Source organism: Parasteatoda tepidariorum, chromosome 6 (assembly GCF_043381705.1).
Source record: "Parasteatoda tepidariorum isolate YZ-2023 chromosome 6, CAS_Ptep_4.0, whole genome shotgun sequence".
Taxonomy (NCBI): domain Eukaryota; kingdom Metazoa; phylum Arthropoda; class Arachnida; order Araneae; family Theridiidae; genus Parasteatoda; species Parasteatoda tepidariorum.
The window spans coordinates 55419960-55438743 of NC_092209.1; the positions used below are offsets into that span (position 1 = coordinate 55419960).

The window sequence follows — 18784 nt, forward strand, 5'->3', positions numbered from 1 at the left end:
TTCATAGAGTGGCTCACGTTTCATAGGCGGTATTTGTTATAAATATTATCGTAGAATGTTTTTCAGAACCTATACAAGACTGCCTAGGCATGGTTTTTGAATGCAGTTCTAGTGACACCACGAAATATAAAAAAAAAAATAATAATAATAAAAATTTAAAAAAAAAACTATATATAGAAATATTAACTATTGAACTAGAGAAAATAAGCTATAGATAAACATTTTTCGAATAATTCATTTGATTTTAGCAAAGTTACTCGTTAAATTATTAGATTTAAAGCAGCTCTAAAAAAAATTATAATACTAGAAATGCAAAACTTGTATAGACCCTCGCAATGTCCTGTCTACGACACTGTAATAATAAATAAAACGTGATTTTTTTTATTATTATTATAAGCTCTACAAAGATTGCTAAAAAACAGTTTAACATTTTAAAAAAAGTAGAAAAATAAATTTTTGCCAAGATAATTGAATAAAATTTTTTGCCTAGTAGTTTGGAACAGGCTTTTTGAAGTAACCTGTTATTTTTATAACAGGTATGATTAAATAACAGGTTCCAAATACCTGTTCCAGAAAATATTGGACATCTCTATAGTGGAGGTACGGAATTGCCCCACCAGCCTTGGAGAAATGGGTTCCCCGGGCTAATATAGATCGATTTAAAAGAATGGTTGTTCAGATTTTGGAATCTATTAATTTTAATTATACATATTTTGATTATTAAATAGGTTTTTTTTCTCAAATTGAAAACGTAATTTAAATTATTTATTAATTTATTTCGTGTCATGCATTTTGAATTTTTTACGTTATTATTTGTGAATTTACCGCTTAAGTTTTTACTAATATCCAGAATATCCTTATCATTAATTATCGATATTATTTTTAATAAAATTGTATCTTTATACAAATATAATAAAAAGGCATTAAAACTAAAAAAAGCTATTGGTATCACCTAGGACAGCAGATTTCAAACGGTGTTCCACGGAACCCTAGGGTTCCGTATAGAATTGCAGGAATTCCACTAGTGAGTACTTTTCACAGCCACAGACGGCTGATCACCCAAATGTAACAATCAGCTTCTGCACCCTAGAGCAGTGTTCCCCAACCCCCGGTCCACGGACCGGTACCGGTCCGTGGATCAAATGGTACCGGGCCGCCCATTTCATTGAAACTAAATATAAATTCCTAGGTTTATACCCAAAATTAAAAATATATGTGTTCCATTAAAATTTTATTTATTTAAAAAAAAGGGGCCCCGAAGGTATTTACATAAATTTTTTAATGTTTTAAAAAGTAAAAAGAAAAACACCGAATTAGTATTCACCGAATTCTTTCAATTAGTTTTAATAAAAAAAAAAATCAATCCTCATAACTGTAAATATCATAAATAAAACACGAAAGCGAAGCGCAAAATTTACATGGGAACTAGTGAAGAACAATAACAGCAACCAAAACAAAGCAACGAAATAAACTGGACATAAGCAACACACTTCGGGTGTCATTGTCTCCGATTAACCCCAAATGGAATCGTCTCATTGCAAAAAACAAGCTCAGGGTTCTCATAGTTTTAACGTTCTCGTAAGTTAAAATGTTAAATCACTTTATATTTATTTTTTGATGTAACTGTATTTTATTTTGAAGGCATGTTTAAATACAATTAAATTAAAATAAATAAATCAAAATAATCTGAAATATGAACAATCAACTCCCCTCCCCCCCAGCGGGCCGCGGTAAAATTATCAAACGTTGACAGGTCCGCGGTGATAAAAAAGGTTGGGGAACACTGCCCTAGAGTCCAAGGTCTAAAACAGAGGTTCCCAAATAGTGTTCCACGGAACCCTACTATTCCGTAAAGATTTACAGGAGTTCTGATAGTGAGTACTTTTTACAGACACAGAGGGCTGACCACCTAACTGTAACAATCAGCTTCTGCACCCTAAAATCCAATTACTAAGACAGAGGTTATAAAATGGTGTTCCACAGAACCTTATGGTACCTCGGAAAAGCTACAGTGGAGCTACAGTCGGAAAAGCTACGCGAATTAGTACTTTTTCTATAGCTAATGATGAGTATTGAAACCTCAGATTATATTTAGGTACAATCTATAATTTATTTAATTTTTTGGTAACTTTAAGAAATTATTTCTAATAAAATGCCATTAAAAATAAATAGCATTTTTTAAAATAAAATATAATATTTCTAACAACAATATAATGAATAAATTATGAAAACGACAAGCATTAGTGCTTCTCATCACGCGTTTCCGATAAAATAATTATATTCTTTAATAAAGAAATATGTTTTTTAATAACCATTTTCAACGCTTATTGTATTTTTTCTAAATTTTCATTTCGAAGTAATTCATAATTCAGCTTATTTGAACTTATTTATATTATTTATTTCAATTCATTTATTTTTAACTTAAGTACAGTCCGCAAAAAAAAAAAAAAATATGAATCAGCCTGAATATTTTTCGTTCCAGTAATCGGATTTTCACGAACTAAGTGTCAATCTTAATGGTTCCTGGGGGTGACCTCAAATATGCTAATTAATTAGTGCTAACTATTAATTAAGTTACGAAATCAGACACAAAAACGTACTTTCTCTTTAAGTGCTGTAACGACTCTTAACGATGAGAAATCTTACAAAAAAATCGTGGATAATAAAGATTGCGGCTACAATAATTCAAATAAATAGTGTAAGTAAGAAGATTCTAAATAATTTAACTTACTTTTGTTTATTTTTTAAGAAAAAAGAGAAAAAAATACAATCGATACTTGAAAGAAATATAAAATTTAAAAAAGAATATAATTCATTAAATGTCTTTAGATTTTGATAATATCTATCGAGATGATAGATCTTGCCCAAAAATAAAAATAGTTTAGAGATGAACTGGTAAAATAATGTGCAATATTTGGATATGAGGATAACGAAAAAAATTTAAAAATTTTTTAATCTATAAAATAAAGCTATTAATTATTATGCATAGTTATTATCCATGCAATTATCCTTGATGCAAGTTATTATCCAATAGGAAATTGCCTATAACTGCCGGTCAAGTAACCCCGCAGTTAAGAATCTGACGGTCAAAAAATAATGGTGGAATCGCTTTTGAACTTTCGGTCAAATCTTCCAAACCAGGGGTTTCGGAACTGGGAGTTACGCGTTAGGTCGTCAGAGTCAACGGCGAATACGGGGGTTAGACATTGGACTTCAGGGTGCAGAAGCTGATTGTTTCAGTTGGGTGGTCAGCCGTCTGTGGCTATAAAAAGTACTCACTATCAGAACTCCTGTAAATCTTTACGGAATATTAGGGTTCCGTGGAACACTATTTGGGAACCTCTGTCTTAGACCTTGGACACTAGGGAGCTGAAGCTGAGTGTTTCAGTTTGGTGATTAGTCGTCTGTGGCTGTAAAAAGTACTCACTAGCGGAATTCCTGCAATTCTTTACGAAACCCTAGGGCTCCGTGGATCACCGTTTGAAATCTACTGCCCTAGGTAATGCTAAAAATTTTTTTTAGTTTTAATGCCCTTTTATTGTTATTATATTTGTATAAAAATACAATTTTATGAAAAATATTTTTCTGTTATAAAATTGATCTTTATATTAAAAATATTAATACAAATCAATAATTAATAATAAGGATATTAGTAAAAACTTAAACGGTAAATTCACAAATAATAACATAAAAAACTCAAAATGCATGACGCGAAATAAATTAATAAATAATTTAAATTACGTTTTCAATTTGATAAAAAAAAACTTTTTAATAATCAAAATAAGCTTAATTAAAAATAATAGACTCAAAATCCGAACAACCAATTCTTTTCGATCGATGTATATTAGCCTATTATCGATCTATATTAGACTATGATCAATCTATATTAGCCGGGGCACCCATTTCTCGAAGGCTGGTGGGGAAATTCCGTACCTCCACTACTCAAATAAATTTTCGCTTTAAGAAGACAACAAAAATGCATTGATAAAAACATATACCGACACATTTCTTTTTATTAAAATAAATTTTTTTTACTAATTAACGAAGCTATGAAAATTTAATATTTCATCGTTTGTCAATTTGAACTTTATTTTCAAATGACAAACTACAGTGCAGAAAAACAACTACATGGAGTGGTATGAATGATATCCTCCATAAAGAGATTTTATAAATTGCCTCATCCCACCCCTTAAAAAAATTTTAAAAAATATATATTTTCTGTATAACATAATTGCTGGTGTTTATTTTATATTTATGGTGGTGTTACTTATATTTATAATTGAAAACATTAAGATGTGAATTGAGTATTCAATTATTTTTTTTCCTTTTAAAAGTCCTCTTTTTCTACAAATGACTTAGGTTACTTGCCCATCTTTTTAATCCCCATCACTCTGTAAGTACCCATTAACGTTGGAGGATAAGATAATACTGAAAAGAATCGATTTGTGTCACAAAACAGTTCTTTCAATGTTAAAAGATATAAAATCGCTCAAATGAGTCGAACAACCAGCACAAAGAATCATTTAAATACTGTAATGTTAAAGTATAAAAAAATCGACACAAAAATCAACTCTTTGAGCCAATATTAATGCTAAGAGATAGGATACAGTTCGAAAGAATCGATTCATTTGGCTTAATGGTTCATTTTATGCTAAGAGAAGCAAACAGTTCATTGAATCATTAATGCGATTCTCAACTTTTTTTTCCCTATTTCAGTTTGTTTTCATCCAATCAGAGGTTCGCATTTATATTTCAATTAATTATCCAATCAGCGCAACAATTTCATTTTCTGTAGATTTCGCTTCTTGGTTTTGAATAAACGATAACATGGAACTCCTGTAAAAATAACTTTGCTTTATTTTTACAGAAGTTTAAAATTTGATAACAGATTCCAGTGGAGAAAAATTTGCTCTTTAATACTAAAGTACTAAAAAGTAATACCTGTGCTTTACAGCTTTAATTTCTTTTTATTAAAATGGAGGAACCGAAACTGTCGAAGAAAGCTTTTCAGTTGTCGTTACCATCTTTAAAATACATAACTGCAGATCAATAGAGTTAATTTTGTAAATGGAAAAAAAAAAGGGTAATGCAATAGTAATTGTACTTTCCGTAATACAAAGTTATTGTTTCGTCTCGGCCTATTAATTCAATATTTTACTTTTGATAAAATAATGTTTAAAGATATAATTTTCAATGATTAAAACTCAATTAAATTGTAAATTATCCCCAAGATAAATGATTAATTTAATAGTTCTTTTTCGATAATTGTTTATCAGCCAAACCTTTTATTTATTGACAACTAATGGTTAGCTTAATGGAAAAAATTGCTGTAATAATTATTTTACAATCTGGGACTAAGTTGCAAAACTGATTATAACTGCGTAGCACTATGTTTTCGCTGTCACGCTTAAGGCTTCGCTGGCACGCTTAATTATTTGGTTTACTGAAACCCGCAAACGCAAATCAAATGTTTTAAGATTTGTCTAGGGGGAAAAACCGATTATTAATTTTATATTAGTATTAGTTTTGTTAGATAAAGTGTAGTTCGTTCACCAGGAGTTGACATTTGTTGCTCCATCATCTACTCGGACGAAGAGTTCATTTCAGAGCGGGAGTAAGAGGGAAAAACATCTCCGCGCTTAAAATTGAGACAACCGTTTATGCACTCCAAACACTAACAGTGAATTCTTTTTAAGTCACTTACTTCGTTTTATCACCTGCTATTATACCTTTCGTTACTCTATCTAATTAAATTTATTTTAAATTCAGAAACGTCTATGTGCCCAGCAAAATGTTTTAAAAAAGGGCAAACTATTCACTCAAAAGAGAGAAATATCATCAGATTTATGAAATATTTAATGTTAAAAAAATGTACATAAAGATCGCGAAATAAATATTTTTGTCATACCATCGCCAAAATAACAACTTTTTTCAGGATTGTTCACATCCTTCTCTCAAAAATAGCGAAATAGTATCGTCGCTAGGACTGGGCGATACATCGATTCTTCGGAAAACATCGACGTTGTGAGATCATCGCCGATCCGATGTTAAGGTTGGCGTCTTTCACGAAGCATCGGAAAATCCGATGTTCGCGCGATGTTTCCCGATGACGCGAAGACCGATCCTTCAGATTCAACATCGAAGCACGCGCGAAGAGCATTTCCCCGAATTATCAAGTAACGATGTGCTCACACGATGATTTCCGATGTGACTCGACGATCTTTTCCTCTGTGTTTCTTCCTTCGCGAATTATCAAGTAACGATATGCTCACACGATGATTTCCGATGTGACTAGGAGTGAAACTAACTCATCGCCAATGAAAGATGAAAAAGTGCTTTCTTCATTTCGTGCAAATCCAAGAAAAGAATGTGATTCTCGGAGGATTATTTATGTTTTGTTATTTGACAATACTTTAAGATCATTTTCGTCTTGTTGAAGAAACGATCGTCTGTTTCGATAAGACTTTTTATTTATTTACTTTTTTACCTATTTATTTTTCTTTGTTAAATCTGAAGAATTGCATTCCTTCAATATGGATAAAATGTTTTCATCAATAATTTTATATAAAGCTGCAATTTTGCATAATAACCACGTTTTCAATGATTAAAAAATGATTATTATTATTATTAAAAAATATTTTTAAAAAAATCTAATATTTTTGCAAAAAATTTTTGCTAAAATTGCGGCGAAAAATTGACTTTTGCAAACGAGGTTTTGCTGAAGATTCAGCATCAGCTAAGATTCAGCATCACGATGCTGAAATCTTAGCATCGCCCAGTCCTAATCGTCGCGTACCACGTGATGAAGGCAGAGCCAAATGCCAACTCCTGGTGAACGAACTATCAAGACAAAAATGCTGTATAGAGAGGCGAAATATGTACCGAGGGGCTTCACAGAAGGTAAAGCTTGACTAGCCCTACCCCTGTAAACGGTACACGAAATATCAGTATTCAAGAACATTGTCACTTTTTAAAGAAATATTACAAAAAAGTTCATATTTACCTTGTCCAAAAAATAGTAGCAATATCTAAACTGCTGCAAATAAAACTGTTCGCAAATATAATCATCTCTGTCAATAGCTAGTGAAGATCTTCGTGCCAATAAACATTTCTCTATAATAGATTTTGAGGCACTGTGCAGTAGAAACAACCTAGTTGAAATTAGTGAAACAGCATCAGACATTAAAGCTTCGATTTCTCTATTATAATCATCGGAGTGATTACCTTCGTCAAAAATTACACTGGACACTATGGAATGTAGATAAGAGATTGAATGCTGAATAAAGAGTGATCCATCATCTGACTCAGTGTCCCCAAAATGATCAAATAATCTATCTTCAACCATTTTGAAAGCTCCTTGGGTATCTAAAATCCTATCAGGATTTATCTCATTTGCATTTTTAAAAAAGCATTCAACATCACTTATAAAAGATTTTAAGTATTCTTTTGAACTCTGGCTCTTGGGATTTAAGAAATTAACCGTATCAATACTAAAAAGAAGTGAAATAAGCTGCTGACGTGTTTCATTAGAGCTATTTCTAAGCGCCTTTAAGATTGTATCAATTAGAATATATTCAGGCTTATCTTTATGAATGATTTCTTTTAGCTCGCAGATAATTGAATGAGCTTCTAACTCATCCTTGTTTAGGGAAATTTCTACGGGAGGGTGAAGAGAGATATAATCAGATTCTTGAGCGACTTCTTTAGCGTTTATGAGAATACCACAGAATTTTTGGGCTCTGTTGTTTTCCTTGATAACTTCTAAGACTTTCTGAAAGTTCTCCTTAAGTCTCACATGCGAAAAACATACCTATATAGAATAAATTTATAGTTAAGACCTGGTAATACTTGTCAATGAAAAGTTTAACGATATTTTTTTACCCTGAATTACCCGAGGAAGATTTATTGCATTAAAATGGCTGTAAAATTCAAACCAAAGTTACACCTTCAGAAAAAGTTAAGATTTGTATAACGTTATTTTAAGTCTATAAATGTTTATATTTCGTTATTATAGTAATTAAATTATGAATTACGAGCAAGAATTCTTTCTTTATGCGGCATTATATTTCATATATTATTGAAGAAAACACTATAACACTGAATAGAGCCTCCACACGGTTTCTTATAAGAAGTCTGCGCAGAGTACTTAAAAAGCCAACAACTTGTGCACATGAACCCAAATTCTATTTTAAAAATACTTGAAAGAAATTTTAGAAGGCGTTGATAGAGCAACTATAAGTTGAATTCCATTTTTTTTTCATACATCGAGATGGGCCGGGAATTACCCCCCCCCCTCACTTTTATGTGCTTTAGGTTAGGTTCATCTTGAGCAGATTCATTATCGTTTTTAGGTTTACCAGTACAACGATCCTAAATTACTTAACAGTAGAAATCTACTTACTCTGTTATTCCAAAAATGCCATTTAGGGACAATTTGCAGAATGGTCTGACGATACATCGTATATAACTTCAGATAAATTTTCCACACAACTTCTTCACTAAACCAAGTATACTCTAGTTTTCTAAATAGAAAAAAGATTTATTAGTAAGCAAACACTATGTAGAAATTACGAGACTTTATAGCCATACCTTATTCATTTGTAAAGTAAACTCTCGATCAACCAGATTATCCCGAATGATCTCAAAAAAAAGATTTTTTTATAAGTAAAATTGCCGCAACTGCAATTTACGCCTACTTTGAATTACATTATGACAAATTACACTTGATGAATTGGTGCAGAAACAATTTAACTAATAATCTTTAAATGCATTTTAGACAAAGTATTTTTTATCCGTTCCAATTAATCAAGAGTAACGTGTTTATAAAAGTGTAGGGAAGGCAGGGTTAGCCTGGATGGTAGGGCACTGGACCTATGTCCAAGAGTTCGTGTGTTCGAATCCTGTCGGCCGAAGACTCCCCGTGTAGTAAATGGTGACTGATGTACGTTAAATCTGTCGAATCACAAAGTCCTCCATGCTTCCAAAACAAATTAAACCTCTGGGGGTACTGATCCAGGAGTTTCCTTGTCTTCTGGATTGGTTCAAAATTACAAAGGCTACGGAGTTGAACATTAGTAGNATCCTAAATTACTTAACAGTAGAAATCTACTTACTCTGTTGTTCCAAAAATGCCATTTAGGGAGAATTTGCAGAATGGCCTGACGATACATCGTATATAACTTCAGATAAATTTTCCACACAACTTCTTCACTAAACCAAGTATACACTAGTTTTCTAAATAGAAAAAAAGATTTATTAGTAAGCAAACACTATGTAGAAATTACGAGACTTTATAGCCATACCTTATTAATTTGTAAAGTAAACTCTCGATCAACCAGATTATCCCGAATGATCTCAGAAAAAGTTGTTTATAAATAAAATTGCGGCAACTACAATTTACGCCTACCTTGAATTACATTATGACAAATTATACGTGACGAATTGGCGCAGAAACAATTTAACTAACAATCTTTAAATGCATTTTAGACAAAGTATTTTTATCCGTTCCAATTAATCAAGAGAATTGTGTTAATAAAAGTGTAGGAAAGGCAGGGTTAGTCTGGTTGGTAGGGCACTGGACCTATGTCCAAGAGTTCATGAGTTCAAACTCTGCCAGCCAAAGTATTCCCCGTGTAGTAAATGGTGACTGATGTACGTTAAATCTGTCGAGTCACAAAGTCTTCCATGTTCCCAAAACAAATTATATCTCTGGGGGTACTGATCCGGGAGTTTCCTTGTCTTCTGGATTGGTTCAAAATTACAAAGGCTACGCAGTTGAACATTAGTAGTCGTAAACCCAAAATTGAGTCGGCTATTCAACATAATTAAATCTAACGTTATCATTAAAAAGCATTATTAAATCTTAAATTTTGTTAATTATTATATCTTATTTAAATTTCTTTGTGTAAAAATATATATTATTTAAAGCTCTTGAAAAAAGTACATTTTTGCTAAATTAAATTTTATGCAATTAACAATTAATTATCGTTTAAAAGTTAATTTACTAAAGTTTATTTGAATAAAATATCATTTTAGAACCAGATTCGGAGCATGTTAAGAAAAATTAAATTAGCAATCATAAATCATTTTAAGAATCAATACAAAATCATCAATGCTACAATTAAAATATACCCCGAGTTGATTTTCAACACTACTTCTTTATATGACTTTCGTTACATTAATCATTTACTTAAGTAAAATCAGTAGATAAATTATTAAGATACACAGGATTATACAAAAGATATATAAGGCAAAAATAATTTAATAATACCGGGAGTAGAGAGAATTAAAAAAAAAAGTGCACGTGGGGAAAAAAATGTGCACGTGGAGGAAAACAAACTAATTAACTATCACGTTTTCCATTGCTTGTTAGATTTAATTTAGAAAAGCATTATCATTCATTAAAATTTTGAATTACCTAGGCAATTATTAAGGAACAATTTAAAAAAATAAATTAAAGCAATTTACATTTTGGCGGCCCCTGATATCGCCGGTGGATCCACCGCTCACAACCAAGTTCACGTACAGCTCTCGCTTCCGACTGCTAGGAAAAAGAGGGGGGGAGAGAGACAAACATCTAAAGACAGCGAAGACCACTAATGTAGAAACGGCGCAGGTTTGCCTCAGGGCTTCTTGCAGTGGAAGATGACTAAAATTATAAACCAAACCAGTTTTTATAGCGCATGCGCATTGGTGCGATTGTTCCCTCCCCTGCATCACTCCTTCCCCGTAGTACTCATTGATATCTTGTGAGATTGTTTGAAAGTTGTTTTCTCCATTTCTGCTGCTGAACGCAAGGCCGGATTAACCATTAAGCACACTAAGCACGTGCTTAGGGCACCAGAGGATAGGGGAGCACCACAAAGCCTAACTAAATGTTCGCAGTACATATTTTTTTTTGTTTTGAAACATTGATTATCATTTATTATTTTGAGCTTCCATTTTAAGAGTAGATAGCATCCATTTCTAAGTACGAAATTTCACATAATAAAAGAAAAAAAAACGAAAGATGTTTTGTATCAAAAATTTTCGGTCTTATAATGAAATTAGGTAGTGAATTTCTATGCGATAAAAGCTCTATTTATTTATCCATTACAATAATTCCATAACATGCTGCTACGATTCATGTTTACAGAATATTTTTCACAGTTGTAGCAAGTTAATACTCCGGCAATTTGATATTTTTATGAAAAAAAATTGATTTACAAAATTTTGATGCAATGGTTTGATGATGTAAAAAATCTATGTTGTGCATGTTTGCAGTTTTTGTTTATACTACATAAAATATTTGCTTATACTATATTTTTAATTATATTCTCATTGCAACTGGAAAAGAAGTCATCAAATTGCGTAAAGGTTGAGTTGCAAAAATTTATTTCAAAACTTTACGTCGAATAATTTTTTTTTATTCACTAAATTAAGAAAAAGGAGCTGTGTTTAAGTATCATTTTTCGAAATTTCTTTGTGGAGGAGAGGTTAAATTTGCGAAAAATATGACGACACACTTCGCATCACTTATGATTTTTTTGATCTATATATATCGAAATTAGATTTTAAGATTTGAAATAAATACTACGTTATATGAATGCAAGCAGCTAGTTTTTGAATAAGGAAAGAATTATAGGTTCCTTAGTCCTTAGAGTCTTGTATAAATACAAATGTTATTAAAGTTGAGCACAAAAGATGTGTAAATTCTCAATGTGAACCGGATGTTCGTTGACGGTGAAAAATACGTTAAGAAGATTACCCATTAAAACTAATTTAATTTTGAAAGCAAATGTAAGAAATAAGTAGAAATAAAATCAAATTTTCAGTCATTGAATTTTGTTTAGTGCAAGTAAACTATATTTTGTGCATCTTATTTGTAAAAATTATAATTAGGAAATTTCGAAAAGTACTGAAAATTTCAAATTAAAAATAAATAGCAAATTTAAGAAAGATATTTTTATTAATTGAATTTTAAAATATGTTTAAAAACTAATAAGTAAAATCCTTAATGATAATGATTATAAATATATACAATATGTGTGAGTAATTTCATCAACTTTTATTATGATGATAATTTGAACATGTCAATATTTTAAATATAATATTATTTCTGTCACTAAAAAAAAATTTAATAGTTGTGCTTAATTTTTACTTGTAGCTCGTGTGTAAATCAGATTGAAATAAATAATTAGTTAAGGTATTTCCATTATCCATTTAACTTTTTCTTAAAATAAAAATTGGTCATTCTGCATAAACGAGTGGGAAAAATATTGTTGTTCTCTGTTATTTTATTATAAGTAACAGACTTCTGGGAAACGTGGTTCAATTTAACCTGATCTTGCTTTCTGCCTATAACAAACGATCCCGGCGTAAAACAACAAAAGCTGTATATTGCCAGCATTCGATTCCATGAATTCGAAGGTTCCTGAAAAGGACCACCGTGATTGTCACCAACATATGTGTTATAATACAAAATTAAATTTTCTGAGAAGAAACACTTTAAGGACAAGAAGTGTAACCAATTGATTTACTACAGACAGAGAACATCCTTTCATCTCAGTAAGCATCCTATAGGGGACTCATTTCCCCTTCTTTTATTTTCTCAAAAGAAAAAAGGGTGCATATCTCAGAAAATTCAAATTGTCTTCCTTTCGAGGGGGGGGGGTAGAGATACAAATAAATGGTGACTTATAAGATTGAAGAAAGTGGCAGGTCTAGGAAAAGAAAAGTTTCTTGATTGACATAATTTTTAACCAATAATATTATTTATGCTACAATCAGTAACTAATTTCTCGTATTTACACACCCCCGTGTATACGTGAATGCACAGAACGTGAGTGCACTGAATACTACATGAATGCACAGAAAAAGCTTATTCTACTAAAACATTATTCTAAATTATTGCTTTTCAAAGCTGCTGTAATAGTGTAAAGCTGATGTTGCTTCAGGTAGTAGCTAAACCCTTCAAATAATTTTATCAATAATTATTATTTATCGATCAATATTAATTGTGTCTAAATCAATATAAGTGAAGAGTTTAATTTTCCTAAAGAATTATTATATTTCAATAATAAAAAATTAATTAAACTTAAATGTAAAAATAAAATTACAGTTATTAAAAATTATATAATTTTTTTTTTACATTTTAAGCATTCTATTACATAATAATACTCAAAAGTAATAAAAACAACTGTTTTTGTTAAAAATACAATGTGACGTATTCTTTAAGAGGGGATGATGCCGTATTATAAGTTTTAAGAAGTAATTAAATTTTTTAAATGAATGATCTTATCGAAATAAATTTCATTCTATGACGTTATAATTAAAATAGTTATTCGATTTAAAATAAACATTTTAGGTAACAATACACAAATTTTACTTCGATTTATTTTACGAATTTGTCTTCAAATGTTGTAAAGAATATGTAAAATATTTAGTACATAAAATTTTAGTAGGCAAAATAGATTTTAGTAGGTTTAAGATAAATGTTGGTTTAATAAAATTACATACAATACTTCTGTTTATGTTTCTAAGGATTATATTTTTCCAAACCTAAAATTATTTTCTATAAAACTAATGTGGTATTATGTACGCGTATGCATACAGGAATAAAAAATATCGTAACACAAAAAAAGTGAATAAATTGAAAATGATGGTTTGTTATTTTCCACTGATTATTATTTAAGTTTAGTTTTCATATTATATTCATTGTTGCTATACTTATGCTTTTGTTTTGTATTATAAAAACACGATTGTTCCGAATTTGTAAATGAAAATCTGATCATTGAATTTATAGTTATTTAAAGTATTTTGTTTATACATTTATTTACTTATTGAGGACAGAGTTTTTATTTACTGTAACAGCTTTTTCAGACCAAAGTTACTGCTATCATTTAGGAGAGTTTTAAGTACAGGTTTAATGCAGTAGTTTTAAGTAATTTCTATCATTTTTTCTAAAAGGTCATTTTTTTACTAGTCAAATTAAGATTTAAATGATAGTTATTTATTGCTCTTAAGCTCTTCTGTACCTTTGACTTTGACAGGTCAACTAACTACGAGATTGTCCAAAACATTAAACAAAATAGTAATAATTCTATTAGATAATTAGTTCTATTTTCCACAGATGCAATCTAGAGTGAGTTGTTATTATGAAATAAGTTCATTTCTGATTTCTAATCCAGATTTTATGGGATCATTTAAGATAATTGTTGCATTTATAAAATTACTCATCACTATTTTTTCCCTTCATTTCTCTTCCTATCATTATTAGTATATTAGGTTTAATAAGGAAAAAGGAATAATGAAAAGCATTATTATTTGTAAAAGTTATGTGTTATTATATACAGTGCGTAAAATAAAAAAGGTTAAAAACCTGAATAACTCTTGATTTAATGATCGGATTTTATTTTACTAGATCTCAATCTAAATGGTTTGAGGGCCAAACTTAAAATATGCTAATAAGTTGGTGCAGCAGACATTTTTTTTAAGTTATGAAATCGGGCAAACGTGCTTCCTCTACCTACATATGTATATGTTGTTGTTGTTGAATTTGGATATTTGTCTCTCAAAATATGGATGGTATTTACAATATGGAAATTAAGATCCCAAAAGTTTTTTTAGGTTGAAAGTTTGGATCCTTTATTTAATTGCAGTTTTCATGCGTTTCGCCATGTCTCGAGAACTTTTGAAACAAATTGAAAAATTTTTGCACTTAATAATAAAATTCATTAACCTAAAAATAATTCCCTGTCAAAAATATTTTTTTAAAAATTATTTATTATTAATAGTCGGAACAATTTTGAATTCAAAAATATAAAAATTATTACATAATTTTAAAGAATATTAATTTAAATAGTAAAATACAAGATTTGAACAAAATCTGTCGAAAAGTTCTTGAGATATTAAATGTTAAATATATAACTTTTTTAAAACTGAAAGATTCAGGTTTATTTGATTGATTTAGTAAAGATTAAATTTTGTATTTTGTCATTTAAAATGACATTTGTTAAATTTTCAATTTAAAGTTCTTTCGACTATTCTCTTAATAAATAAAATAATATAAAATGATTAATACTTCTTACAAATTATTTTTGACAAGGAACTATTTTTAGATAAATGAATTTTATTATTGTGTGCTAAAATTTTTTAGTTCGTTTGAAAAATTCTCGAGATATGGTCATTTATTTCGAGAGTCAAGAATTCGAATCAATTGGAAAAAAAAAGGTATGCCTTTTTTAGAAAAAGTACGTGTCTGTTTTTCTAATTTAAAGTATTTTGAGTCTTAGTTCAAACTTTCGATCATAAGTTATTCAAAGTGTTTGCCTTTTTGCACATACCCACAAACATAAGTTATTTTTTTAATATTAATTGAAAAATTTTCAATTGATTATATGCATTATTTAAAAAAAATTTTTTTTGGATTTAATTTGAATAAATATTTCTTTTTACAAAAAAAATTTGATTTTATATTTTGAATTAACACGTGACTTAGTACTAGATATATTTTTTATTGTTAGAGGGGGGAGGGCACCAAAATATTTTCAGTGCTTAGGGCCTCAAGAGGTCTTAATCCGGCCCTGGCTGAACGTATAGCTGTGAATTTTGGCAGGTGGAAATTTTACATATATTAGACTTCATTATTATTTAATATTAGATTTAATTATTCAATCTATATTATAAAATTAAGTTGACAGGGTTTTTAACTAAAAAAATTAATAATTTGAAAATTTTATTAAAAATTTTAATTTTTTGGTTTTACAACAGGTACTGCTAATTTTATTGTATTCAGATAGTGATCTTAAATGAACTCATATTTTTTCCCTCTCAGAGTTCTTTCGTGGATATTTCTTTTAATCCTGTGGTAACGAACTCAATCATACGATATATGTATATTATTTTTTATTTAAAATTTAGAACTTTTAAAATTAAGATCATGATTACCCATGTGGTTTTTATTTTAAGTTTTTAAACCATTAACCATAAATGCAGCAATCTTTTTGCTTTTGTAACTGCAAATTTCCATTTAATAAACTGTTCCCAAATGTTGCTTAACCCCTTGGGGACGGTTGATTCAGAAAAGCACTCGTACAAAATCAGAATCAAGTCGTAATTAAATAAAAAACGGTAACTTAAATGTAGTCATTGCTAATTTGACAGACTTACTTTGCTTTTACTTTAATTATTGTTAGTTTAATCATATATATAATCAATATTAATTCAAAGTATAACTAAATAGTTTTATTTTGAACAAAGTAATGGTGAATCAAATAAATCAAATAATTATAACTCCGCCCACAAATAAACTGCTAAAGAATTACTTTGATTACCAGTTTTATCTTTTTACCCTGATTGACACGGTTTCATGCTGGCACGTATTTGGGACAGTCGGCCCGAAAGGGTTAATGAAAGTGTCAGCTTAATTTAAAATATATTCTTTGTTATATGTACAGTTATATAATAACTTTATTTTAATTGTGTTAAGCTATGTTATCTATAAGAGTATTGAAATCAAGCAAGTTTATTTATTTAGCTTTATATTATATTGGCAGGAATTAAATTTTATAAATGCATATAAAAAAAATTTGTCGTAAGAAACTTCTTATTTACTTAAATAATAAAAATATTGCGTGCATATATCGACATTACTATCTATTGTATTAATTGTCAAAAAAATGTGCATCAAAATTTCCTTTCATTTTTTTTTTTTTAGTGAAGCAAAACGTCAGCATAATGATATTTGCTAAAATTATTCAGCTAAATTATATTGAGCGAAAATTTTAGTATAAGCACCATAGGATGTGGTGATGATGATACCATGGATGAAAGCCCTTATATAGCAAGACGGAAAAGAGAAAAACCTGGTACGTAAAACATTTCATTCCAGCATTTCTTTCGAAAAAAATTAAATATCTGTAACTATCAAGATTTCTTTTATAATTCTGGCATATATATAAAACTGCTTCTTCTCCAAGATAAAGTAGATATTGTTGAAAAATTTAGCAAAAGGAGAAGTAAACTCCTCCCCAAAACTAGCTATAACTGAAATGGTTTTTGGTTTTACTACCAGCCTTTCCTCTTTTCCGTCTCGCTTTCACCCCTGGATGATACACAGATAATAGTGACTTTGGACAAAATGATATTAGGAAATACCATGATGAGATTGAAGGTAACGCCTACTATCTGCTAAAAGTTTTACAGTTGCTAACAGCATATGGTAGTGTTAATGCTATGTTAACACTAGGTTTACGGGACGCGCCATTTTGACTCATTTCGAATTTCATAAGGATAATTGCAAAACCCGTTTGCATTTTTATTTTATCTCTTGTAATGACTTTTATCAATTTATCAAGGTAAATATATATTGAAGTCTACTTTCTTCAAAAGCGTTGAAATATTGAAATTCTCTTTGTGGTATACCTATCTCTACGGATATGCGTCAATTTGACGCGATAGCAAATTAGACAAAATTTTGAGTAAACATACAAACATCACATCAATAATAAATAGGAATGTACCGACAATAATTCGATCCATTATCCGATATCGTTATCTCAAATGAAGCAAGCGATAAACAACTGTTGCCGATAAGCAATAATAGAAGGAACAAATGCAGAATGTCAATTGATGGCAGAATAATTACATTGCTTTCTAATTGCAGAGATGCCAAGCCAAGTTCCAACTGCTCCGGAAAACAATTAGAAACTAAAATTTGCAAATATTAGACTACTTTTTGTCTACTTTTTAAACGGTGCAGTATAACAAACCTAAAACAACTTGACTTGACTTGATATAAGATAGCGAAGCGGGCATCTCACTTCTTCATCTGGCTTCACCCTAGGGCAACTGTCAATAATGTCTTTGGAAAAATGGAAAATTCCACAGAAAATTTTTTGTGGTCGTCATTCGTGGGCTCTCCAGAACTATGTCTTTGCAGCTGGGAGAAGGGATTGGAGTAGTGACACTAGCTCCGCGTCTTTCAGGAGTTCCTGCAGCTCTCTTACGATGTATAGGAATCGGGTAGCTGAACTGGAAGCACTCCGGTGTTGCCTTTTCTTCGGTATGGTCTTCTTCCTCGTCCTGGCACCGCAGCCTGAGAAACAGGCCGGGTGTTCTCCTTGGCATTCTCCTTGGCATCTTAAACATTGAATTTCGTAGCGGCCGCCACGAAATCTTTCTACCCGAACAGGTGCATCTAGTATCCGATCGACTTTCAGGATTTCCCGGTGTTCTTGGACGTCGGTCAGGATCACTAAATCGAGGGGGAGGAGCTTAAGTTCCTGGCCCCGCCTCTTCTTCATCTGTTCCGCTTTGAATGGCCGAAGACCAATATCTGAAAGGTCTTTTTCGAGACGAAACCTAAAACAACTGTGGAAACTAATAATTGGTGCACCGGAGTACTTAGCCAAAAAGGCCACCTCCGTAAATTATATGATTACAAACTGAATCAAAGGCCATTGATATTAAAATTATTTGGGTTAATAAACTTAATGTTAGTAGTTAAATAATATTGTGGAAAAGAAGATAGAACAGGGATAACACAGACAGGTAATAACACAAACAATGAAAAAAAAATTTTTTATTTTAAATTATTATTTATTTATAATTATTGACAAATAAGCAGTTAGTGATTAGCATTGTTAGTAGTTGTATTATTAAATTGAATCAGAATGAGCCGCAGTAATTCCGCGTAGGATTGGGTCTGCGGAAACTAATAATTGGTGCACCGGAGTACCTGGCCAAAAAGGCCACCTTCTTGAATTATATGATTACAAACTGAATCAAAGGCCATTGATATTAA

The 18784-nt window shown here is 30.4% G+C and overlaps 2 protein-coding genes across 5 annotated transcripts in view; one reads left to right on the forward strand and one right to left on the reverse strand.

The window, feature by feature from the left end:
• Nucleotides 1–10644, reverse strand: part of LOC107444191 (uncharacterized) — a 20050-nt gene extending 9406 nt beyond the window's left edge. The window contains exons 1-3 of one of the 4 annotated variants that reach the window (XM_016058276.3): nucleotides 10468–10644; nucleotides 9114–9234; nucleotides 7004–7810 (exon numbers count right to left, since the gene is read on the reverse strand). In XM_016058276.3, coding sequence (XP_015913762.2) covers nucleotides 7004–7810; nucleotides 9114–9170 — 864 coding nt within the window. In that variant the 5' untranslated portion in view covers nucleotides 9171–9234; nucleotides 10468–10644. Of the gene's footprint in view, nucleotides 1–7003; nucleotides 7811–8401; nucleotides 8523–9113; nucleotides 9235–10270 lie in introns of those variants that run through there. The other 3 variants (XM_016058277.3, XM_043053919.2, XM_043053918.2) reach the window with 3 other exon arrangements.
• LOC107446065 (alcohol dehydrogenase class-3 chain L) overlaps nucleotides 1–18784 on the forward strand; it is a 170559-nt gene that overhangs the window by 101558 nt on the left and 50217 nt on the right. The window lies entirely within an intron of this gene.